This window comes from Hemiscyllium ocellatum, chromosome 22 (assembly GCF_020745735.1).
Source record: "Hemiscyllium ocellatum isolate sHemOce1 chromosome 22, sHemOce1.pat.X.cur, whole genome shotgun sequence".
Taxonomy (NCBI): domain Eukaryota; kingdom Metazoa; phylum Chordata; class Chondrichthyes; order Orectolobiformes; family Hemiscylliidae; genus Hemiscyllium; species Hemiscyllium ocellatum.
The window spans coordinates 36,556,903-36,584,368 of NC_083422.1; the positions used below are offsets into that span (position 1 = coordinate 36,556,903).

The 27,466-nt window shown below is 39.2% G+C and overlaps 1 protein-coding gene across 1 annotated transcript in view; it reads right to left on the minus strand.

The window, feature by feature from the left end:
• The window catches only part of sec23ip (SEC23 interacting protein), a 132,377-nt gene that overhangs the window by 52,822 nt on the left and 52,089 nt on the right, over positions 1–27,466 (minus strand). The window contains exons 9-14 of the mRNA XM_060842074.1: positions 26,766–26,974; positions 21,976–22,094; positions 14,571–14,723; positions 14,028–14,123; positions 10,775–10,990; positions 8,462–8,617 (exon numbers count right to left, since the gene is read on the minus strand). Coding sequence (XP_060698057.1) covers positions 8,462–8,617; positions 10,775–10,990; positions 14,028–14,123; positions 14,571–14,723; positions 21,976–22,094; positions 26,766–26,974 — 949 coding nt within the window. The remainder of the gene's footprint in view (positions 1–8,461; positions 8,618–10,774; positions 10,991–14,027; positions 14,124–14,570; positions 14,724–21,975; positions 22,095–26,765; positions 26,975–27,466) is intronic.

Genomic DNA, 27,466 nt, shown 5'->3' on the forward strand with positions numbered 1-27,466 from the left:
TTAATTTATTATAGGATTTCTGCATGTTCAAGTTTCTCCACCCTTCAGTGCTCTTATTCAACATGTGTACATATTCATTAGTAGTTACCAATAGGAGAATCTACCTTCTGTATTTGGCCAAAAATAATTTCATCAATAAATTACCATGCTCGTGCCTTATAGCGCAGAATAAAACACCAAGTTGCTGTTGTTACTGCTGATCACCAAGACACTAGATTCTAAGATGTTAGATTTTGTATTGCCTTATAGAACACTTAATTTTCATTTTTCAACTTTTTGTTTTTAACATCTTTTGGGAACAGCACAAATGCATCATTAAAATGTTCTCTGACCAAACAGAAAAGTATAAAATGTCACATTGACACACGTACACAGAAGAAAAATCAGTCCATCAGCATCTTGAAATGCCAGCACTAAACGACCGACCTACATCGTCAGCTTATACAACTTTCTACCATTTAACTTTCATGACAAAGACTGCAGCAAGTGCAAAGTATGCTCTCAAAGAAATTTTGAGTTTATTTATTGCAGATGCATCTCAAGTCACTTGGAAAAGCAGTCACACCCTCAAAACATTAATTAATGGCAAGAGTTGAACAAAGAGTTAATGCGACATGGTTCAAGTAAACAGAATATAACTGAACCTAAATACAATTTTCCACTTCAAACATAGCAAACTAGACTTGACCACATTGCACCATTGTGGTGGAGATAAAATGCAAAAGCAAATGTGAAACTGGTTCTGTTGAATGCATGAATGGATACTGTTGGATAGTTTACAAATAAACCTGAATTATGAACTGTCAAGGTTTTAATAATTTCTCAACAAGCCACTCACATTAGCCACAACAACAAGTTGTTTAACATAACAAATTAAGCTTTGTAGAAGTTTTGAAATCATTTCCAATCCTGATTTGTTTTTGCTCTTTTCTCCCCCCTTTTAAGTGTGCTGACTCCTTTTTGTGTTTATGTTTCTCAGTTGCAAATTCCCTAACTGTACCTCACCCAAATGGCAAATTTGTTTGAGTGTGTTGGCAAGTTAGTTTAAGTATCAACCCGAGATAGATTCTGTTCTTGCCCAACAATCTTGCAAATGTGCCAACAATGTAACTTACAGGAGGCACATTAAAAATCCCAGATTTCAATAAACTCCTCTATGCCATCTCTAATAGGAAATCTGGGAAGACTGAAGTCAGTTGTAGTGACCCTGTTCCTGCTTTTCATGGTATCAGCTAAGATAGTGGAACGTTCAGTTTTTATGTTCAGGAGATAACTATATCGTCATGGAGGGTAAGAACAGCATCTGCTGTTTTTCAAATGTAATCTCAACAACATGAACTTTAAAAACTCAAAAATACATGCTGCAAAATGCTGTAGTTCAGCCATGGCCTTATTGAGTGGCAGAGCAGACTCAAAGGGCTATATTTTATATGCTTGCACACTAAGTAGGAATGATTTCCAATTGTATTGCACTGCAATATATTTCAAAACAGGACAGAATTTCCCCAGGGCAAATGTAGCATCAACTGGATATTTGCAGAAGTACTGTAGGAATGTCATTTGATGACATTCAACTGACATACACGTCAATTATTACATATTGAATTCAAACTATCTAGATGCTTTTTTTTATTAGAATCTATGAATGCATTTTGAAAATATAAAATCATCAGCGGATACAAATATTGACAACTGGTTGTAAATGTAATTTATGACATAATTTGTAACTTAATAGCAGTATATCTGAATTTAATAGAAACCGGGCGCAAACATTTAAAGATTTCAGAATACTGACATTATTTATAAAAATCAAACTGCAGCAATTTTTTTTAATATATAAAAGCAAAATATTGTTCATGCTTGAATTCAAATAATGAAAAAAAAAGGATAAAAATACTTAGAGTTCAGGTGGCAGCTGAGGAAAAAAAAGGATGTCAGGCAGTGAACACCTCATATCTAAGACCACAAGAGAAAACCAGTGACTCACTTGCTGCACCCTTCCCCCCATCAAATCAGATGGTCAGGGTTTAAGTTTCACACTAGCCATGAGCATGTAATATAGTATGGTATTTCAATGTGTTGCTGGGGGCATGCAGCACTGAGCTGTTGTCTTTGGTCCCTTGCTAAAATTAGGTCAGTACCTCTGATGAAAGAAAGGATCTCATGCCATGAAGAGAAACAGGGTTTCTTGGTACTTTGATGAACACCACATAGTTTGGTCATTCCTTACTATGGCTTTAGGAACAGAAGCTATTGTTTGAGATTTAGTATTTGTTATAACATTGTTTATAAGACCTGAGACTACACTCATCAGTTGAGAAATGTTTTGAGATGTCGGCAGATAAAGTAAGATGTGATCCAAACGCTCGTCATTTCACCTGTTGCTAGAAACATTGCTTGTTAATATTACGTATATTTGTATTTTTTGTTTAAAAAAAGCAGTCAACTTCCTAATTCCTGTGAAGGATGGACAGGGAATCGTGGGAAAGATAGACACAAATTTGAAATGTGACAGCATCTTCAAAGGTTTTGAAAAGAAAGTATCAACCGTTGATGGATGGGACTAAGTGAGCAGGATAGGCATCACAACAAAATGAACCGTGTCTAGAAGAACTGAGATAACACCTGGTGAAAGACATGAGTAGGTGGCTCGCACAGCAGAGAAAATTTGGGAATGTTTGTCCAGCAGGGCCACAGGAAAGTAAGAGCAGCAGCTGAAAAGATGATTTCAATCTTTGCAATTTTTTTATTCTTCCATGAGACATGAGCATTGTGGCAAGGCCGGAATTGTTGTCAATTCCTAACTGCCCTTGAAAAGTAATAGCAACCTATCTTCAATTGCTAAATTCCATCTGCTCTAGATATATCCATGGTATTATTAAAAGAGGGAACACCAGGACTTTGACCAATCAACAGTGAAGAAGGTGCAAAATGCTTCCAGTCAGGATGGAGGGAGGCTTGGAAGGAATTTGCAGCTGCTAATATTCCAAGGTGTCTGCTGCTCATCTCTTTCTATGTGCTAGAAGTCACAGGTTTGAAAGGAGCTGCTAAAGCAGTCTTGATGAATCACAGTGCATCTTATAGGCAGTAAACACATCCACCAGTGTTGGTGATAGATGGAATGAATCTTTCAGGTGGTGGACGGGTACTGATCAAGTAGGCTGCTTTGTCTTAGATGCCATTGAGCCACTGGAGTGTTTTTTCTGCTATGCTTATTGAGGCAAATGGACAGTATTCCATCACACCTCTAACTTGGACTTGAGAAACAGTTAGACAGGCTTTGGAAATTTAGGTGATTAGAATCGTGGAGGCAGGGGAGATTTTATTGACAGGATGATTTGTACTAGAGGAAAGTAGGCAAAACAGAACCACACGTTGCACTGTAACCTCTTGGTCTGTGCTATTCAGCACACAGATATGCTGCATTTATCCATAAAGCCATTTGGGACTATTTTATATTTTATAGGTTAGTGTCAGGTTTGGAACTAAGAGTGGTTAACTTTGCAACCACATCAATGGAGACTTGGGAGTATCTTATTGGAAGTAAAGCAATCAATAATGTGAATCAATCTGGAAGTGGAATTAAGGCATATTAACAAACTAGTTTCAGTCATTCTACTGGAAAGACAAGGGGCCCAAAACTGTTGATAGAAGGCTTTCAGACCACAGCTGGAATTCTATAGCTTTTAGCAAAAACCTCCCTGCTCTTACACTTCATTTGATTTGAAATAACGGCCAATATTCCATTTGCCTTCCCTATTATCCACTAAACTTTGCTCATTTTTTTTAGATTCATAGATGACGACATCCACATAACTCCATTCTGCAGTTTTCTGCTGTATTTAGCCATTTAAATAATATTCAGCTCCTCCATTTTCCTTGCCAAAGAGCATAACCTCATTTTTCCAAACTGCATTCCTTTTCCAAAGTTGTTTCTCCACTCACTTAGCCAATTTACATCCCTCTGCAGATTCTATGTCATCTTCACCACTTGCCTTCTTACCTATTTTTGTGTCATCCACAGACTTGGTTATGCTACACTTTCCTCATCCAACTCATTAATACACACTGTAAGTAACTGGCCTCAGCACTTATCCCTTTGGCACTCCACAAGTTAGAAGATGCTGTCCTGAAAATGCCCTGTTTATCCGAACTCTTAGAAATAGTTAGCTAATCATCTATCCTTGCCAACATACTACTTCCAACACCATGAGGTCTTACATTATTAAATAACTTAATGGCGTGGTACCTTATGAAAATCTAAATAAGTCACACCCACTGCTTCTGCTTTATCGATCTTGCTTGCTATCACCTCAGAAAATTCTAGTACATTTTTCAGACATGTTAACATTGTTTGATCATATTATGTATTTCAAAATGCTCTACTATTACATCCTTTATAACAGTCTAACATATTCTCCTAACTGGCCTATAGTACTTTTTTTTAAACATCCTTTCCTATTAAAATAAAGATGCACCATTAGCAGTTTTCCAAACCTCTGGGACTTAGCTAGAGAAGACAAGGATGACATCAAATTGAAAGAAATATATACAATGTGGCAAACATCAGTAGCTAACCAATAGAAGGCGATCAAAAAAAGAGACAAAATACACTCTGAGGATAAGCTAGCAACTAATATCCAACATGACAGAACTTTGTTAAATAAATAGAGAAGCCAAAGTGAGCACAGGCCCCTTGGAGAATGAGGTTCGGGAAATAATAATGGGGAACCAGAAAATGGCAGAGAAATCTAAGGATTCTTGGAAGATAAATACCAGTGCATCTATTATCTCAGTAGCTATTTCCTTTAATATCTCAGCATGCATTCCATCTGGTCTGGAGGATCTACCAGTCTTTGGCCACATTAATTTCCCTAGCAATTTTTCTTTACTGATAGTTTTTTTTCGCTTTCCTCTTTTTACCCCACAAATATTTAGCTGTTTTACAATGTTATCATTGTCTTCTACTGTGGGGGCTGATGTAATGTTTTTCTTCAACTCCTCTATCATTACTTGGTTCCATAGCCTCATTCCCCAAGAAGGTTATGTTGGCTTCTCTCGTCCTTTTTATATATTTAACAAAACTCTCACGGTCGGTCTAGATCTTACATGCAAATTTATCCTTAAAGCTGGAAAAGGCAAGATATTTAAGAAGTAGATAAAATAAAAGAAACAATTGTTTCCAGAAATTGGCAGTAGATTAAATTTGAGACCTGCAAGAATAGTTATGTAATGCTATACTGCAGCCAAGTAAAAATTAGCAGAGTTTTTTTTAATTGAAACCCCACATCGAGTCATCTTCTTGTACCCTATCTGCATGTAGATTTCAGAAATTTGTTTTTGATGACCTTTTGATTTTTCTGCTCTTTTGTTTACTTTGGCAAGATTGGGCTTACAGTTTACTGCATAACTGGTTCAGCAAACTGCTTCTAGTATTCAGTGGAAAAAGAATACATTAATGTTATATTTAAATTTTAGTAGAAGGACCAATATTTTATAATTTTTATAGATAAGTTTGTGGGAATGAATATAAAGCAATCATCAATTGGAGGCAAGTGTTCATTATGATGCTATAAACTCCCAACTTTGAAAGGTTTTTTCTTGCTTTTACATATGTGCATCAAGAATCGGAATTGTATATTTACACTAATTGCATTTTATACTCAAAATTCTTGGAAGAAATTCAATTTCACAATCTCAAAAAAAAACAATAGTTGTGAAATGCGCCATTAAAAACAGAAGCAATTTTCACACATGGATATTTGAAGCAACACTTTATTAAGATGAATCATTTGTCATTTGTCTACTGTTCGGGGTTTAGGCGGTGATTAAATCCGGAATTATCCCTTTAATTAAAATGAGTCTAAATGACAATAATTCTGTCATGCACCATTGATGATTTATTTTCTCCTTCCATCACGCTCAGGTGAGACTCAAAACCTTATCTTTTGGTACTATGCTTCCAACTGCAAGATAAAGTTTAAAACAAAAAGCTGCAAGGTGAGATGGGCAAGGTGAGAATAAGCTTCTCTCCTCTCTAGATATGGAGCATGTGCAATAGATTTCACTAAAAGCAACTTATGCATCAATTACTTCCTCCCAAAAGGAATCAATACTCTGTGTGAGCCATGAAGATAAGGAAATGTAAGACAGAAAATTTCATTGCCTCAGATTTAAATATAAATCATCCTGATCTCTAATGTAATTAAATAGGAAAATGAAAATACTTTCAGATTTACACTGCACCTTTCATACCATCCAGGTATTGAAAAGTATTTCACAGTGAAAAAAACCTTTTAAAACCAATATCATTATTGTAGCCAAAAATCTTCATTACATTGATTCACACTCACAATGGGGAGACCAAATGTAAACGAGGTGACCACTTTGTACAACATATGTGTTGTTTGTAAACATGACTTCCAAGCTCACTCATCATTTGAATTCGTTACCTTGCTCCTAAGCAGACATCTCAAGCCATGTCCGAACAGCAACACTGCAGTGAGGCTTGGTGCAAGCTCTGGGATCACCACCCTAACTTTTGACTCAGCATCTTACAGCTTTCCAGATTCAACTCTGAAGTTCAACTGCTTTAGATCATAACTTCTGTCTCCACTGTGTTCTGTATATTTTGTTCCCCTTCATTTTTGTCAGATGTATTGGTGTGCTCAGTCACAAGGAACTAACAGCCACCTTCAATGGTGTGTTATTCTACAATTTCATCAAGCAGAATTGCATCAGGTTGAGTCTGACTTCATCAATGAGCAGGTGCTAAATACAAAGGCGAAAGTGAGTACTGCAGATGCTGGAAATTAGAGTAAAGAGTGTGGTACTGGAAAAGGACAGCAGGTCAGGCAGAATCCGAGAAGCTGGAAAACTGATGTTTTGGGCAAAAGCCTTTCATCAGGAATACAAAAGGTTTGGATCGTTTTAATCAAAAGTCAGATGTCAGCTTATATACAAGGCTATGAAAAATGATTCTTTTGTAGACTGACTTTCACACAGGAGCCACCATTACCAGAATATGTACAATTTTTAGCAGTAAAATATTCATGAGTTCTCACCCTTGAGTAATTATTTTATAGTTATCCACCGCATAATAGCAAGAACCCAATTCAGTCCTTCAACTTTTTTAAAATTTGGGACTCTTGAAAGAAAATCAATGTGGGACACAACAAGTACATTCTATAGCAGAATGCAGGACAAAGGATCTGGTTTTAATGTGGATTGACTGTCCAAGCTGCAGATCTTCAGCTGTTATGTGAAGAATAACAGCCAGTTGACCTTGTACACTGAAGATTCTTACATCGATCAATCTAAATTCTTGCAGAGACTTTTCAAGGTGGTTACATTTTTCTGAACAGATGTCATTACTACACTTGACTACCAGGTAAATGAAAACGCTTACCCAATTTAAACAAATAAAACAAATTGCCATCTGTTAGGAAGCTGAATGCTGCAGGTTTCTGCATAGCTGAGAATTTCACACAACTTGGCCAATAATTAATTAAATTACTTAAAAACAGAAAAGCTTGAATATTAATCTAAGCTGACATTCTAACAGCAAAATCTCAGATTTGGAAACCTAGTTCTCTCTTATAGGGTCATCAAGAAACTTCAATGCACAAGACATCAAAAAGACAACACCAGCAAGACATCTAATTTAACAATCACACCTTATAAATCTGAACTAATGTGTATAACTAATTGACCACTTTTCCTCTCCCAATTTATCTTCCTGCCAATTAAAAGCTGAATCATCAATATCTACCAAGACAACCAAGTATTTCACTCCATGGTCATTTGTCACAAGCAAATGCTCGGTGTACAAAATTAATATTCATTACAGAAAGTCAATGTTATTTTCCAAATTTAAGACTTTGCCCCTAGAGATTAGTTCTATCTTTCTGACAGGTTATGCTACTCAAAATACATGGGGGAAAAAATCTGGTGAAAATGCTGATCAAAAGAAAGAAAAATACACATGAACTTATAAACAAAATGTGAAAAGAACATACTAAAATTAGTTATAAGTAGTTGTATTTGCATCTTGCTTGTATTCCCGACTTTTGCTCTAGCATTTTCTAGGCATCAGTAGAAAGCATTTTGCAATCAAACGTTGAGCAATCAAGATTTATTTGACTACTCAACACATACCAATGAAGATGCATCAAACTGTTGACCTAAAGAATAACCAAAATTATACAGGTGAATACTTGAAGAATGAAGAGTCTTGGTGAGTTGAAGAAACAAATAACGTTCAACTGAATATTGCAATTAACAATAGGATCCCTCAGAGAACAATTAATCCATCATAACTTTAAAAATCTGAAGGATACAAGATATCAATAATACAATGTAAACAAATATTAGAATTTAGACTACAATCTGTCATTAGGAATCAAATAAACACAAGTTACAGACTGGCACTCCAAACTGTCTCATAATAAATCAGACTTACTGGATGATAAATATTGAAAAATCTCTTGCAGGTTGGTAATTGGTAGCTTTCATCAATCTTCTCCAGCCCACGCATCGTGAGAAACATACCAATAGGAGAACCCAAGACAAAGAAGTTATCTGGTTTGAAGTCTAGTGCTGGATAAACCACAGACACCTGAGAAATTAATGTAGTAAATAACGTAAATGAAATTAAAAATGCATGAGTCCAGCAATAGGAAAACTGCTCCGTAATGCATACACGTGATATGCAAGATTCAAAAATTACTTATAATGCCACAGCATGAAATTTGAACAGTAATATCAGCAGAAATGCAAGATTTAGTCTTATTATTGTTGGTAACAAACAGTTTCAATCTTTAAAAGTCACTGACAACATTATTTTCCACTTCTCATAACATTAAATTTACGACCCACAAGGTCTATGCTGATATTTATGCCCCAAGAGATGTCAAAGTCTATTTGAATATCCTTCTATTCCCTTCTCTATTAATGTATTTAAGCTATTCATTTGAACTATGTCTTGTAGTAGCAAGCCTCAGATTCTCAACACTAAGAAACAGCCAATGAAAATCACAACACAGGAGAGGCTATTCAGCCCAATTATGTCCATGTGAAGAGGTTTTCAGCCGGTTGCATTTACCTGCCTTTTACACATATCCAAACAATTTTGCTCTCTTCAGATGATTAGCAAATTCCCTTTATAAAGCCATATTTAAACATCTCTACAATATTCTCAGATAATGAATTCCAGATTTTCCCCACTCTTGACATATAAAGGTTCTTCCTCATCACCACTCAGTAAATCAGCTTCTTCTGGTTCTTAACTCTGTTCCTTGTGGTCGGAGTCACCTCATCTACTCTACATGATATTAACATTTCAGTTTACCCCTCCCTCCTCTTTCTACCAAAATGCTTAATTTTCTCACTTCTCATGAACTGAACATAGGCACCTTTCAATCAGTAGTTTATCCTGTCTAGGTGTCGTGGTTTTTCATTCGAGAATAAGCTTGGAGAATTTTCTTTTCTTTCACAGGAATGGGGGCACAGCTGGCTTGCCAGCATTTGTGACCCATCGCTAATTGCTCTGGAGATTGTACTGCTGCAGTTCATATGATGCAAAGTATTCACAGTGCCATCAGGGAGGGATTTTGACTCAGTGACAACAACGGAATGGTGATATCATTTTAAGTCAAGATGGTGTGTAGCTTGGAGAGGATCTTGGTTGTGATGATGTTCCAATGTATCTGTGAACTTTGTCCTTCTTGATGGCAGAAGTTGGATATTTGGAAGGTGCAGTCAAAGGAAGGTGAGAGTACTGGAGTGCATCTTGCAGTTGGTATACATTTCAGCCATTGTATGTCAATCAAAGATGGGGTGTCACTCAGGATGTACTATCCTGGAGCTTCTTGAGGATGGTTAGATATGCATCCAGGCAAGTGGGGTGCAAGTCCATCAGCTTATGACAAGTGCCTTGCAGATAGTGGAAGGGCTTTGGAAATCAAATGGTGAGTTATTCACTGCATAAATCCAAGCCTCTGGCTTCCTGTTGTATCTATAGTATTTATACAGCCGGTTCTATTCAATTTCTTGGAGAGTAAATAATAAATTAAATTTCAAAATTGTTCAATGTGAAGTGCACGTTTTGGTGAGAGAAATAAAAATACCATATATGCTTTGTGAAATAAGTCTGAACTGGGTAGAGGAATGATTGAATCAAGAGATTTAGATTTACATATCATTAAAAGCAGGAAGGTACGTTAATGTTATGAAGAGGACTTAGAAACACTAGTGAAAGTACCAACTCAGCAATAATAAATTATGCAACAAATTGCAGAGGTCTAGGATTCTTCTCTTGAATAAAGCGAAGGTTGAGCAATGATCCAAGAGATGTCTTTTAATATTACAAAAAAAATGGTTTTAGTAGGGTTGACATAGAGAAGGTGATTTCACTTGCGGAAGGAAATCATGTTATGTGTCCTAAAACTAATAGCTCCAATAAGAAATTCAAGAGTAACTTCTTTACCAAACAGTTGTTAGAACTTGTTGTACCATACACAAAAGCACTTTCAGTTAAGGCTTAACGTGTGCCAACCTAACTCAAAACAATGAGGAGAAAGTGAGGACTGCAGGCTGGAGATCAGAGGTGAAAACTGTGTTGCTGAAAAGCGCTTTTCCAGCAACACATGTTTCAGCTCTTTAACTCAAAACAATTCCTACTCCCAGACAATTACACAATCTCTCACTTGAAGAATGTACTCAGCATGCATTTTTTAAAAATACATTCAGACTCAAGGTTTAAAGTGGCACTTACCTGGCCAACACCTGCTTCAAAATGGTCGTAATGTACAGTGACAGATGAAATAGTAGTCCCAGTGTACGACAGCATCTTCTTCAAACCTAGCTGTTTTTCTGCTGTTAATGAGTTCATTTGATCAGTTCCATCCTTAGATTTTTGCATTTCTTCTTGCTGAGCTTTCTTCAGAGCTTCCAAAGCTGTCTTCCTCTCTTTTGCAGCTTTCTTCTTTGTCTGTCATATGGAAAAAATAAAACCATCCCAATTCATGATGTGGCAGTGCCTATGTTGGACGAGAGTGGACAAAGGTAAAAAATCACAACACCAGTTTAGAGTCCAATAGGTTTATTTGGAAATGCTAGCTTTCAGCACTGCTCCTTCATCAGGTAGCTGTGGAGCAGGACCATAAGACACAGAATTCTGTGCCTTATGATCCTGCTCCACAGCTACCAAATGAAGGAGCTGTGCACCGAAAACTAGTACTTTCACAGAAACCTGTTGGACTATAAGCTGGCATTGAGATTTTTAACTTTATCCAATTTTATGTCATGCATTTCAAAAAAGTCAATATTTTAATAATGACTTTGATCATCCACAATTTTACTACCACATGAGAAAAGTTCATAACTTGAAACTGGTTCACCAACAGAGGAAAGCTCTTAAAAAACATTAAAAATCTTAATGAAAGGCTGGTGAAAACACATTCTATCCTATAAAATTCAGCTGGTGGTTTTGTTTCGGAATGGTTGTAGGGATCATTCCACATGCCAACCACCCTCTGGGTGTAACAAGATTTTCCTCAAATGCCCTCAATCTCTTGCCTTTCACCTCAAAATTACATCCCCTTGTTAACAATGCTCCAATAGGGGGAAGAACTGCTTTCTACCCACCATGTTCATATCCATCTTAATCTTATATGCCTCCATCAGGTCGAACCTTCAACCTTCTCTGCTCCAAAGAAACCAACCCAAGTTTATCCAGTCTTTCTTCCTAGCTAAATTCTCAATCCCAGACAACATCATCCCTATAGTGCAGTGACCAGAACTATGTACAGTACTCAGTTGTGGCATAACATAACAAAGAATATAGCATAACCATTTTCTGGTAAGATTAGCATGATGTCATCTGGGGGTATGGAGTATGGGGAGCTATTAGCATCAGTAAAATTATATTCAACTATAATTACCATCTGGCTGGGAGATTAACCCCAGTTCAGTTTACAAAGTTATGAGAGGCATGGATAGGGTAAATAGGCAAAGTCTTTTCCCTGGGGTGGGTGAGTCCAGAACTAGACGGCACAGGTTTAGGGTGAGAGGGGAAAGATATAAAAGAGACCTAAGGGGCAACGTTTTCATGCAGAGGTACGTGTATGGAATGAGCTGCCAGAGGAAGTGGTGGATGCTGGTACAATTGCAACATTTAAGAGGCATTTGGATGGGTTTACGAATAGGAAGGGTTTGGAGAGATATGGGCTAGATGCTGGCAGGTGGGAGTAGAATGGGTTGGGATATCCGGTTGACATGGACGGGTTGGATCAAAGGGTCTATTTCCATGCTGTCCATCTCTATGACTCTAAAAGTGAAAATTGCAGAAGGGCATGCCCAGAGCAGCACTAAGCAAAACTAAACGTGAGGTGGAACTACAACATTTCAGCAATAGTACTAAAGACTTGTGTTCCATAAATAGCTGTGCCCTAGTCAAGCTCATGCAGCACAATTACAACTGTAGCATCTACCAATAAATGTGGAAAATTGCCCAAGTTATGTCCTGTCCACAAACAGCCAAAACAATTCAACCCAGCTAATTACTATCCGAATAGCCTACTTTCGATCATCAGCAATATGATGGAAGGGGTCATAAACAGTATATTCCAATGGTGCTTACACAATAATAACCTGCTCTCTGAATCTTAGCTTTGGTCCAATTTTCAATTACCCATAAACCTAGGAGCCTTTAGTTCCAATTTACTGTTGCCATTGCAACTACATACCAGAGTTGACTTTCCAATCAATTAGTTCCCTTTTGTCCTGGACTGTATATATTGTGAGAAATACAAGAATTCCAAATTTCAAATTGTCCTGATGAGTGCAAGATGAAATACCTTGCTTTTCAATAATATATCATTGACTTTGATGAAAATTTAGGTTATTTTTAGAGTAAAATGTCAGTATTACATGTGTTGAATGCACATAACCATTTGTTTGAAAAATTATTCTTGCATAATTTACTTGTATTTCTATGGATCAGTAATTTGCATTGCAACAAAATTAATAGACTAGTTTAAAATCTGCATTCATTCAAAACTGACCAGTATTTCAATTTCAAATAATTGCCTCGACAGAAAACAAAAGTCAATGTATAGGTTAGTCTTATCCCAACAGTCCTTTTTCTGACAATGACTTTAAATGTAAAATTGACTATACAGCTTAGAAATATTGTACCAACAGCTTTAAAAATAACAATACTCAATAGTAAAACAGTTATGGGGAAGGAACAGAGCGCTGACATTAATTGGATAGCTTTGCTAAAGACCTGGAACAGGGCATGCTGGAAGAAAACGGCCTCCTCTGCTGTATGGGTCAAGATTTTTCCCAAATAGACCAGAGACCTCTTTGGTACCAGAAGACTTTTCAAATGCATACCAATTTGTTGGAATAACACCACTAGGACTTAGGAGTGCGTCATAATAAAGTTAACAAAATCAAAATTGCAAAGAATGATGTATGGCTTTAAGTATGAAGGCCTGATGTGAAATACAATCATCTGTATCTTATAATTTCATTGTACACACAATATTTATAGCTATTTTTAATCAACCTGACCAGATATGTTACAATATACTTCGAGCAGAGGTGGGATTTGAACACTACCTCCTGGCTCAAAGTAAGGCACATTACCAATCCATCATAATAGTCTCTACAATACCCACCTGCTGTTTAAAAACTGGAATTTCAAGACAGAGGAAACTGTCCTTTATAGCAAAGTATTATTAACTGTTTTAAATTAAAAATTGGCAAAGATAACAGCAAATCAGCATTATATTTCTATACAACATGTATTCACAATCCTTTGCAAAGCCAAAATCATCTGATAACTAAGATGACCTAATTAAGTTACCGTATTCAAATCTCTCATAACTTGACAAAAAAAAAGCAGTGCAAAATTACGCACTATTACTACATGGTATTCATTCCTCCTCATACTGCCAGTCAAGATATCATAGTCAGATAAAGCAATGGGCACGTGAAGTAGTTTTCAGGAATAACAATACCTGTGCATTTACTCTCTCTTTTACAAAATTAGCGATTTTCTTTCTTGGTCCAAGAGGGATCCCCATTTCCTTTAAGTCATCAACAGTACACATGAGCTAAAATCGAGCAAAGGGAAAATACATCAAACTTTAATGTTAATGAAAGAAAGACATTCAAGATAAACATTTTTTCTCTAAAAGCTTATTTAAAGACTGTCATTGCATTTATATGAGCTAAAAATGTATTCTTCCCAGAAAAGAAATGCAAAATGCAACAATTAAGACAGATTTTGAAAAGTTAAATACATTCTTGGCAGATAATATATTCAGTGAAAATAAGAAAGAGCTCTTTGAACAGTGCAGTGCAAGTAGTTTACTCTTAACACGTTAAATAATAGTTTACGCTATCACAGAGGTCAAGTTATTTAAAACACCATAGAGTTTTAAAAAAAACAATTTTAACCATACAAAATTCTGAACAAAAAAACTGAGTAGAAGCTCAATTTAATATTTCTGGGTGGACCTTTTGATGTTAAGCATTTTGAATTGAAGAAATATCCTTACCAATGACTCCATGTCTATTTCTTCTTTTTCCAATGTGCTGAGGTACTCAGAAAGACCAACTGATTCCAATGCTTCTGGTAGTGTCAGGACATCCCCCTCCGGTTCATCTTTCAGTTCATCAGAAACATCAGGATCCTGACTATCTTGGTTCTCCTGGTAAATATTATAAATATATTATCCAGTTGGATTTCAGCTAAAACTAATCATAGCTAACACAACCAGGAAAAGCTTTCTCTCTCTAAATCATTAGATTAGATTAGACTAGATGAGATTAGATTACTTACAGTGTGGAAACAGGCCCTTCGGCCCAACAAGTCCACACCGACCCGCCGAAGTGCAACCCACCCATACCCATACATTTACCCCTGACCTAACACTACGGCCAATTTAGTATGGTCAATTCACCTGACCCACACATCTTTGGACTGTGGGAGGAAACCGGAGCACCCGGAGGAAACCCATGCAGACACGGGGAGAACGTGCACACTCCACACAGTCAGTCGCCTGAGTCGGGAAATGAACCCGGGTCTCAGGCGCTGTGAGGCAACAGTGCTAACCACTGTGCCACCGTTAGTAAAACGCATACACAGGGGATGAAATTAATTTTGCAATTTTGATAACTTTTTGTTTTTTATTTTCAGGATCCAGTAACATGATTCCTATTATAATGTTAATTTCTGAAAAAGGAGAAAAGTTCCATTCACAGATCAGCAACATCAGATATTTTTCAGAAAAACATCAGCCATTTAAACTGGAAAATAGAAAAAAATTGCTACCTTAAACATATATGATTATGAAAATATATTATGTACTACGACATGGGGTATACCCCTCTGCTAATTTAAACCAGCAAAACAGAAAAGATTCACCCTGCACTGTAATCTGTTACAAATCAAAAGGCAAAGAACTATCCCAAAAGTCGCTACTTAAAGTAAAAAATTAACAACTTTATTCTTTAAGTCTAACAGAGGATATTATCTAACAATTAGTCTCAACTCCTTAACTTTTGCCTTCCACTCTACAATACTTGTCTGATTAAAAAATCCTGATTACAATTTACAAAAAAAAATCACATTTCAAAACCAGTTAGCTTTGCCGAATCTCCTTTGTAGATTCTCTCCAGGTCAGTTTCTATGTTCTGGTGTGCAAGCTTCTTCCACAGACAGGTACCTCTCAGAGAGCTCTTAAACTAGCAGCCTACATCTGTCAGTCTTTTGGCAGTTCTCTCTCAACTGTGAAAAATGTCTGGTTTTATATCCCAAAACATCAGATTGTTTCACTGGTTTTAATATTCTCAAAATATTGATTGGAGTTTGGCATCTTGGGCATAATTTAAACTGACTGACTGAATTTGAATTTGTTTATGTCTCATGGCAACTCAGTTGCTCTATTTGTGTCAAACAAATGTTACATTGTTGGAGAAAGTGAGGACTGCAGATGCTGGAGATCAAGAGCTGAAAATGTGTTGCTGGAAAAGCGCAGCAGGTCAGGCAGCATCCAAGGAGCAGGAGAATCGACGTTTCGGGCATAAGCCCTCCTTCAGGAATGAGGAAAGTGTGCCAAGCAAGCTAAGATAAAAGGTAGGAAGGAGGGACTTGGGAGAGGGGTGTTGGAAATGCAATAAGTAGAAGGAGGTTAAGGTGAGGGTGATAAGCCGGAGTGGGGGTGGGGCGGAGAGGTCAGGAAGAAGATTGCAGGTTAGGAAGGTGGTGCTGAGTTCGAGGGTTGGGACTAAGACAAGGTGGGGGGAGGGGAAATAAGGAAACTGGAGAAATCCGAGTTCATCTCTTCTGGTTGGAGGGTTCCTAGGCAGAAGATGAGGCGCTCTTCCTCCAGGTGTCGTGTTGCTATGGTCTGGCGATGGAAGAGTCCAAGGACCTGCATGTCCTTGGTGGAGTGGGAGGGGGAGTTGAAGTGTTGAGCCATGGGGTGGTTGGGTTAGTTGGTCCGGGTGTCCCAGAGGTGTTCTCTGAAACGTTCCGCAAGTAGGCGGCCTGTCTCTCTAATATAGAGGTGGCCACATCGGGTGTATCTGCCAACCTGTGCCTAAATATTTGCATAGAAGCTTTACTGAAATAAACCATCCCAAAGTGCTTAAAGAGATGTGATTAAGGGGAAAAAAATTAAGGAGGAAAGGTTACCAGAAATTGGTGAAATATGTGGTTTCAATAAAGATCTTTAAGGATGAGAATGCGGTGGAAAAAGATATGAGGGGAGAATTTGAGCATACAGGATTTAGGGCTGCAGGAGATGAGAGAGAGATAGAGATAGAGACAGGCAGAGAGGCAGAGAGAGAGGTGAATGCAGAACTCGAGCAAGGATTGAGTGGTTAAGGTTTAGTAGGTGGATGAAGTGGATAAAATGCAAGTGGAGTGATCTGGGCAATCTCATGAATGAGCTGGCTAGAAGTGGAATAAAAGAGCTGGGAAAATTGGTTAAACAACTAAGATTCTTTAAGTTGTGGAAGAAATGCAACAACATCAGGTGTCCAGAGGAGGAGATGATATGTATACAATAGAGGAAAGAGTCTCTAGCTTTGATTTAATATTGAACCACATTGTCACTCTGACTTAAATATTGCAAGTGAGGGGTCGAATGTCACATCTGTGGAGGGATATAAGTTTGAAAGTTTTGAAACAGTTCATGTTTCAAACTGATAGCCTATTATCAAAACTGATGAATGATCTGAAATGCCGATTCCAATTGTTGCTCACACATGCTCCCAGACTTGAGTATTTCCAGAATTGTGTTCCTAATTTCAGATTTCCAGTAACAGCCCTATTTTGCTTTTGTAATCATGAATGTTAAACATTTCTTAACAAGAGAACAGACATTCGACTGTGAGATGCAGAGAAGCACAATGATTGTTAATCTACTCAAGGAGCAGGGAAGAGAAATGTGATAGGAAGGAGACCTTTATTGTAAATGTTACCTGGAATAATAAATTTGGAAATGACTATTGGCTGAAGTTTTTTAATGCTTAAAATTTAAAGAACTCGTGAAATGATAGATCTTCAAACAACACAAATGTAGACTGTGACATTTATAAATATCAACGAAGTCTCCAGATTAAGTAAATGGCATGGATTAGCACATGGACTTTACAGTTGGCTTATGGAGGATGTTAAACATAGTGAGGAGTTTCCATGCATGTTAACTAAACCAAAATAATGGATCAAAACAAACCTAGCAGACATAGAATTTATAAATTAAACACATTTAAAGATTTGCTCTAAAAATTAAATGACCATTTGATTATTTGAAAGGTATGGATAGAAATGTTTTATTGCCTGTTCTTTGTTTTTAAAGTCTAAAATGTTCAACTGTTAGCTATATATGGAATATAAATTTTGGGTTCCAAGACCTGGATTTAAATTATTACCTCTTGAATTTAACTATAGTTTATTCACTGGTAACTTGCTTTATGGCAAAATGTCATAATATATTCTCCCGTTTACAAAGTTTTCTAATAATGGATTTGTTTTTAACAGCAAAGCCTACATTTTCTTCATAAAAAGGTTTTATACTTTACACCTCTTGGATTTCAAATTCAACCATTCTATTTCACATGTATGCTGTGACTTGTGGGAAATCAAGGACAGCTCAAATGTCCCTGACAACTACATTTGCAGGACGTGCGTCCACTTGCAGCTCCTGTCAGATCACCTGGATCAGCTAGAGTGGCAACTGGACAAAAAGCAGGTTATAGGTTGGATACAGAAAACAGCAGAGAAGGTGGAGTAGCATTATTGATTACAACCAGAATCAGTTCTATAGTGAGGGAGAGCACAATGAGAGGAAAGCACTCAGTGGAGAGTTACAGGTGGAACTGAGGAACTATAAAAGGAACTAAACCACAATAGGTGTCATCTATAGACCACCTGCTGGCATCTTCGAAGTGTTAGATTTTATAAATGCTGAAATTAGGTAACAATGCAGCAAAGGCAGAGCAGTATTAAGGAGTGATTTTAATCTTAATATAAACTGAGATAGACAGACAAGCACCATGGCGAAAACTGTGGCAGGTGAATTTTAATATTAGCAAGAGGTCATCCATTTTGGCCCAAGAAAGGATAGAGCTGGTTATGATTTAGAATGCACAAAGAGAATGTCCAACGACATTTGGAGAGTTCAGGTGCACAGCTCTTTATAATGCCACAAATAGGTGCAGAAAATAGTTAAGGTGCCCCATGGAATGCTGGCCGTCATATCTAAAGGGCTGGAGTATTGGGATCAAGGCAGTGTCCCAGAAGTGAGCTGTGGCCGGAGGGACCAAGTCCCAGAAGTGAGTCACATCTGGAGGAGCAGCAGAGCAAGTGCAGGTGAAGTCCCAGAAGCAAGTCATGGCTGGAGGAGCAGCAGAGTGAGTGAAGGCCATGTCCTGGAAGAGAGTTATGGCTGGGGGAACAGAAGAGTGAGTGAAGGCCAAGTCCTGAAGCTGAGTCCCAGCCAAGAGTCTGCAGCAGGAGCAGAGCAAGGCTGGGTCGGCTGAGGAAATGAATCCTGGAGACGAGTTCGGGACAGAGGTAAGTGCATGGACTCGTGTTCTGAAGTTTGGCAGGCATGAACTCAAGGACTATAACTTGAGTACTTTACAGACACTTTTTATCATCATTTTGGACTTTTTAAACTGTGTTCCCATTGTAATCTATTTTTACTACAATTTCAATTCTGTGACAGAGTACCTGTACCCAGGTACCCTGTGGAGGAGAAAGTGAGGACTGCAGATGCTGGAGATCAGAGCTGAAAATGTGTTGCTGGAAATGCGCAGTAGGTCAGGCAGCATCCAAGAAACAGGAGAATCGACGTTTCGGGCATAAGCCCTTCTTCAGGAACCCAGGTACCCTGTTCCTAAGATGGCACTGAGAGGTGACATTACAAACATTTCACTGCACCCATTTGGTGCACATGACAATAAAGGCTATTCTATTCCGTGCAGACATAATGCTATTTCAACTATTATGAGCAGATCTGGGCACTACACCTTCGATACAGTCCTTTGGGCCCTTGAGGGAGGTCAAAGCAAGTTTACAAAGATGACACCTGGACTTCAGGGGTTAAGTTATGAGGAAAGATTAGACAAATTAGGGATTTTTCTCTAGAATTTAAAAGGTTCAGTGGTGAATTAAGTGATCGAGATAAAGGTAAAATATTCCCACCAGTTGAAGGTTTGAGAACCACGGGTGCATAGTCTAGGAATGAGAGTGAGGCCATTCAGGAGAGATATTAGAAAGCACTTTTACATGCACAGAGTAGCATAGGTTTGGAACCATCTTCTTGAAATGGAAGTCAATACTAATTCAACTATTAAATTAAAATCTGAAATAGACAAATTTTTATTAAGTATATCATGGAAATAGGCCCAACACTGGTATATGTCGTTAGGCCATAGATCCGCCACGATCTTACGGAATCACCAGGCTTGAGTAACTGAATGCAGAGGCCTCACCTTCACCCCGTACGCTCCCGGATCAATGAGTTCAACACTCGGCTCGACATCGAGCATTTCTTCGACGGCCTTTGCCTCCGCGCCTACTTCTTCAACAAGGACGCTACAGTGATGATTGTATTGGTGCTCCCACAAGGAGGTTGAACAGTTCATCCACTTTACTAACACCTTCCACCCCGACCTCAAATTTACCTGGACCGTCTCAGATTCCTCCCTCCCCTTCCTCGACCTCTCCATTTCTATCTCAGGCAACCGACTCAACACGGACATTTACTACAAACCGACCGACTCCCACAGCTACCTAGATTACACCTCCTCCCACCCTGCCCCCTGTAAAAATGCCATCCCAAATTCCCAATTCTTCCGCCTCTGCCGCATCTGCTCCCAGGAGGACCAATTCCAATACCGAACAACTCAAATGGCCTCCTTCTTCAAAGACCGCAATTTCCCCTCCGACATGGTCAACGACGCTCTCCACTGCTTTTCCTCCACTTCCCGCACCTCCGCCCTTGAACCCCGCCCTTCCAATCCCACCAGGACAGAACCCCACTGGTCCTCACCTTCCACCCCACCAACCTCCAGATACATCATATCATCCTCCGTCATTTCCGCCACCTCCAGACAGACCCCACCACCAGGGATATATTTCCCTCTCCTCCCCTATCAGCATTCAGGAGAGACCACTGCCTCCGCGACTCCCTCGTCAAGTCCACGCCCCCCACCAACCCAACCTCCACTCCCGGCACCTTCCCCTGCAACCACAGTGCAAAACCTGAGCCCACACCTCCCCCCCACCCTCAACTTCCTCCAAGACCCCAATGGATCCTTCTATATCTGTCGCAAATTCACCTGCACCTCCGCACACATCATTTACTGTACATTGCTGCACCCGATGTGGCCTCCTCTATATTAGGGAGACAGGCCGCCTACTTGCGGAACGTTTCAGGGAACACCTCTGGGACACCCGCACCAACCAACCCAACTGCCCCGTGGCTGAACACTTTAGCTCCCCCTCCCACTCCACCAATGACATGCAGGTCCTTGGCCTCCTCCTTCGCCAGACCCAGGCCACACGACGGCTGGAGGAAGAGCGCCTCATCTTCCGCCTAGGAACCCTCCAACCACACTGGATGAATGTAGATTTCTCCAGCTTCCTCATTTCCCCTTCCCCCACCTTATCTCAATCCCAACCCTCGGATTCGCTACCGCCCTCTTGACTTGCAATCTTCTTCCAGACCTCTCCACCCTGACTCCCTCTCCGGCCTATCATCCTCACCCTCACCTCCTTCCACCTATCGTATTCCCAGCGTCCCGCCCCCAAATTCCCTCCCCCCTACCTTTTATCTCAGCCCGGTAGCACACCAGCCTCATTCCTGAAGGGCTTATGCCTGAAACGTCGATTCTCCTGCTCCTCGAATGCTGCCTGGCCTGCTGTTTTTTGCCAGCACCACATTTTTCAACTTGAGTAACTGAATGGCCAATTTCCTGTTCCTGTTTCTAAATAGCATCTCTGAAGTGTGTAGTCATCACTGTTAACTGCTGTCTAAGAGAAATTATGAGCCATCCTTCTGTGAAGAAAATATTTAGATTCCCATTTAATGTGCAATACTTTTTCTTCATCCTAGGAATGCTCTTTCGCCTCTAAAATGCAAAGATCAAAAAGCCTTTTCATGGGTCTTAAAGAAAGGAAGGCGCATATTTATGTTAGGAATGAAAGGTTGCCAATGATCACTCAGTAAACACTTAAACTGAAACAACGAAAAACCTCAACAGGTATTAGCTGCCTTTCAAATAAACCTGTGCAATCTCACTTTATATCTTTTTAAAACATTCCTAGCAAGAGTTAGTTATTAGACACCAGATTGAAACCACTAGTTTGGGATTTTGCCCCAATAAAACAATGTTCACAGATTTGACACATCTGCTCAATAATTATTTCTTTGAATATTACCGCACCTGAGCCTCTTCCGGGATTATAGGGTCTTTCAGAGTCCCATTTGATGCCAATAGAGTAGGATCACCAGCGGAAGAGGAGCTTGTCTGATTGGCCAACAAATCAAACAAGATCAGAGAACCTATGGATAAATTAGAAGTGATGTACATTTATTTTACAAACCACTCTTGGAGGCACTTGTTTTTTTTAGTGAAGAATCCCAAACCTTTTACAAATGAAAATTGATTAAACATGGCTAATTTTAAGATTAACTGTATCTATTATTCTTTACTATGTAAAAGAAACCCAGTGGATTGCTTACAGTCAGAGGTTTAATGTACATTCTGCATAGCAATCCAGCACAGTGGAAATTTTAACTTTACATAATCCAATTAACCCTTTAATGCCACTCTTGAATGCTATGTTATCTGAACCATTAAAATACATTACTGCCTTATAATGCACTTCCATGTATAAATTGTTCTCGAGGGTTTGTGATCCTAGACTGCAACTGGGAAATCATATCCACCATTAATCAATACAAATAGAATCTCTACAGTGTGGAAACAAACCATTTAATCCAACAGGTCCACACCAACTCTCCAAAGAGCATCGCATCCATACTCACTCCCCTTCAATATCCCTGTCACAATAATTCTGGAACCCTGCATTTCCCATGGCTAATCCACCTAACCTACATATTCCTGGACACAATGGGTAATTTAGCATGGCCAATCCACCTAACCTACACATCTCTGGACTGCAGGAGGAAACTGAAGGAAACCCACGTAGACACGGGAAGAATATACAAACTCAACACAGACAGTTGCTCAAGACAGGAATTGAGCTGGGGTCCCTGGCACTTTGAGGCAGCAGTGTTAACCACTGAGCCACTGACGTAAACAAAATAAGTTGAACAAGAACATTGTGTCAATCAATTTTATTTTTCACAACACAGCAATAATTGCCATGGTCTCTTTGGAATTTGACATCTCAGATTAATGAAATTTTCTCGGATTAATTAATTTCTCAAGGACTGCAGTATAATCTTAGCAGCCACACCACTGTAAAACTATGAGTTGACTTAAAGTACATTTAGTTTTTAAAGGTATGTAAACAATATCATAAGTGGTGTGCAAGTACCATAAAGTGCATTTAATTGCATCAACAAGTGAACTCCAACAGAAAAATTATGTTAGTGATTACTGAATTTAGGGGTCACTAAACTGCAACTATTGGTGCAAAAGGCAAAGGGCTATATTGCCCTAGTTTACCAAATCATTTTCCACTAATTTGCTTTCAAAAATTCTCTACTTAAAATATAAAGAATCATCCAGCACAAAGTACAGTACCAAAGTTAAACTTTTAAACACATTTAGAAAAGCCTGACTCTCCATATCAAATACAATAGATTTTGCAGTGAACTGCATAAATATTTGTAAAGAGTTGACCATTGTGCATTAATGGCCAGAGAGGTGCCTTATCAGGTAATAAATCAAGCTGGAAAGCAAAACAAAATTAAGCAGTAAATTCAAATAAAAACATATTTCAAAATAAAGTTCTCAAAACATCTGCCGTGCACTTAACGTCAAGTTTATGTATCAAAATAAATTACACTGATTAACATGGTCATTACAAATGACTAATTTCTTCTTTATACCGTCCATTCACGAAAACATTTCTTGAAATTAGCACTGTTCCCTTCATGCTGTACAATATATATGGTTCTCTAAAAATCACTTATTTCTGACACCAATTAGAAACAAATGGCAAGCAGTAAATTCCACCTTTCCAAAGTCTATGCATTTACTAACAGTGCAGGTTATTACATCAATGTCGAGGAGGAATTGAATTTGCTTCAATTCAAATTAATGTGGCATAACACAATAAATATCTTTCAACACTTTTTCCCTTCTTTGTTATCACCTAAACAATGAGCTATTCAGCTTTTTACTGAGACAGAGACAGAAAGAGGGAGAGACTCCATGAGATAGACATAACACAAAGGGAATTAAATATCTGGAGAGGTAAAAATACTCAACAATTTTACTTCTTACCTAAACAATGAATTCTTTTTCAGTTTTGTTATTACTCAATTTTGCCTTCGTCATTGCAGCTAAATGCAAACTACATGCTCCTCAATCAGTTAGTTTCTAATGTGAGTTTTGTTGCACATTCTGGCAGGAATGGAACATCAGACAATAGTTGCAACTGTCGACAGCATTTAGCACTTTGTAATTCACAATGTGCTAGGAAATTTGCAGCAGACTGCTAAAGGTGCTGAGGAAAATCTATTGTTTAAGGTCAATAGGGCAGCCAAACAAGCACTAGTTTGAGAGAAGCTAGTTGAGAGTGTGATGCTGGAAAAGCACAGCAGGTCAGGTAGTATCCAAGGAGCAGGTGAATTGACATTTCGGGCAAGAGCCCTTCATCAGGAATGAGGCTTGTGGGCTGGTGGGCTGAGATAATAGGGAGGGGGATGGAGCTGGGGTGGGCGGGGGGTAGGTAGCTGATGGTGCGATAAGTAGATGGAGGTGGGGGTAATGGCAATTGGTTTGACAGGAAAGTGGACCGGATAGGTGGAAAGCAAGATGGACAGGAAGGACAGGTCATGATGGCGATGCCAAGTTGGAAGGTTGGAACTGGAATAAGGTTGGGGGGTGGGAGGTGGGGGGTGGGAGGTGGGGGGTGGGGGTGGGGGGTGAGAGAAGGGGGAATGAGGTCCACATTGATGCCGTGTGGTTGGAGGGTCCCAAGGCAGAAGAGAAGGTGTTCTTCCCCCAGACATCAGATGGTTTGGGTGTGGCGACTGAGGCGGCCCAGGACCTGCATGTCCTTGGAGGAGTGGGAGGGGGAATTGAAAGCGTTCGGCCACGGGGCAGTGGTGCAGGTGTCCTGGAATGGAAGCCAGAGTATAGATCAGATTGGTGCTGGAAAAGCACAGCAGGTCAGGTAGCATCCAAGGAGCAGGAAAATCGACAATAAATGATATTAGTGGATGTGCAGATAAAACTTTGATGGATGTGGAAGGCTCCTTTGGGGCCTTGGATGGAGGTGAGGGAGGAGATGTGAAATAGAAGCCAGGCCCATTCTCAGATACAGACTGAGGGACCAAGACAAAGAGACAGAAAAAGGGAGAGTGAGAGTGAGAGTGAGAGTGAGAGTGAGAGAGAGAGAGAGCTCGCACAAGACAGAAACACTCTAAAAAGGAGCCAGAGAGATTCAGAAACAGAGACACTCAAAGGGAGTAAAACAGAGACATTCCAGAAGGAAGCAAGAGAGAGACAGAAAAAAGGGAGTCAGAGACAGAGAGTTAGAACCATTCAAAAAGGGAGCGAGAGAGAGACAGAAAAAAGGGAGTGAGAGAGAGAGAAAAACACTCAAAAAGGGAGCCAGAGAGATTTAGAGACAGAGACACTCAAAAAGGGAGTAAGACAGAGACATTCCAGAAGGGAGTGAGAGAAAGAGACAAAAAGAGAGAGAGAGAGAGATTCAAAAAAGGAGCGACATTGAGAGACAGAAAAAGAGGGAGAGAGAGAGGGGGAGAGAGAGAGAGAGAGAGAGAGAGAGAGAGAAGGAAGGGAGGGAGACACAGAGTGACAGAAAAAGGGAGCGAGACAGTGACATTCAGAAAGGGAGTGAGAGAGACAGAGACAGAGACAGAAAAAAGGGAGCAAGAGAGAGAGACATTCAAAAAGGGAGCGAGAGAGAGAGAGAGACACACACACATTCAAAAAGGGAGCGAGAGAGAGAGAGAGAGAGAGACACACACACATTCAAAAAGGGAGCGAGAAACAGAAAAAGGGAACGAGAAAGACACACACAAAAAGGGGTAGAGAGAGAGAGATAGAAAAAAGGGAGCAAGAGAGAGAGATAGACAGACAGAGACAGAAAAAAGGGAGAGAGAGAGAGAGAGAGAGACACTCACAGGAAAAGGGAGTGAGCGAGATTGACAGAAAGTAAGCGAGAAAGAAATCGACACAGAAAAAAGGAAGGAGTGAGAAAGAGACCGACACAGAAAAAGGGAGTGAGAGGGAGACAGAAAAAAGGGAGCAAGAGGGAGTCAGAGAGACAGAAAATGGGAGCAATAGAGAGGGGGCCAAAAAAATGGAGGGGATGGACAGAAAAAATGGGTGGGTGGGAGGGGGCAAGAAGAAGAGAGACAAACACAGAAAAAGAGAGAGAGAAAAAGAAAGCGAGAGAGCATGCAAGTGAGAGAGAGAGAGAGAGAGCGAGCAAGAGAAAGTGGATAGAAAAAAGGAAAGGGAGAGAGGGAACACAGGAAACAGAGAACGGAGGGTATCTGAATTCAGGGGAGAGTGTAGCAGGGCACAAAACAGAGAGAGGGATGTGCGAGAGAGGGAGGGAGGGACAGACAGATGTGAAAAAGAGGGGCAGCGTAAATAAGACTAGTACAGAATGAGATGCCACAAAGCTTCCATTTCAAGTGCTTCCAAATCCTCTGCAGTCCTCACTTTCTCAGAGTTGAATTGCTCAAGCACATTATGCTCTTCCAAGACCCACAAGCTACAATAGTGATGGCCTCTCACAAATTTTGATGACATAAAAAGTAAAATATTAAGCAAAGTGCTACAGGCAATGCCAGTGGCACCAATTCATCCTCAACCTCTCTGACACATACTACTCTCAAATCATTACTACTACGTCACAAGAAAAACTGAGACCACAAAATATGGGTTAATTTTCCTCATGACAAGAATAGTAATGACATAAGTAACCAATGCCATACTCAAAACTACATGCAATCAATGCTACAGGAGACTGATTAATTGTTCAAACATCAACACATTACCAAGACTGTGTCCTGCAAGGGAGATTCCTCCTTTGAAGTTAGGATTTCGACTTAAGAAGAGAGCATATAGCCGATTGATTTCTGCAGCCGCTTTATCCACAATAGTCTGACAGTAGGCAGGGCTGTTGTAGAAGAATATATCCAATAATGTCTCATTGGTAAAGTGACGCAAACGACCTATACTTGGTAATGTGATTTTCTTCATATGCCTGATGTAATAAGAATATGAAATCAAGTCAATTAAAGTCACAGAGGTAAAGAATAATATTCCATCATTTAATTCTGAATCAATCAAAACTGAAATGAGAGCAAAATTTTGATCCAATTTATTTCTAAAAAGCATCACATGGAAATTACAGAACAGAAGCAAGCCATTTGACAAGTATTTACGCTCTACATAACTATCTTCTAACCCTGTTTGCCACATTCCATGCTGTCAATGTAGTCTTTCATTTTCTTCTGCCTCATACACTTAAGCAATATTTTTTGAGCATTCATGGAACAGATTTTGCAGTAGAAATAAAGTTGAAGCAATCAGTTATCAAAATAATTAACAGATAAATCATATGGCATTTTTCAGCATCCATATGTTCACTGCTAAAGACTGAAATCAAGACTTTACTGCCCAGGATGCCTTACTTCGCTCCAAGTTTCACTCCGTAAGACATAGGAGCAGAATTAGGTCATTCAGCTCATCGAGT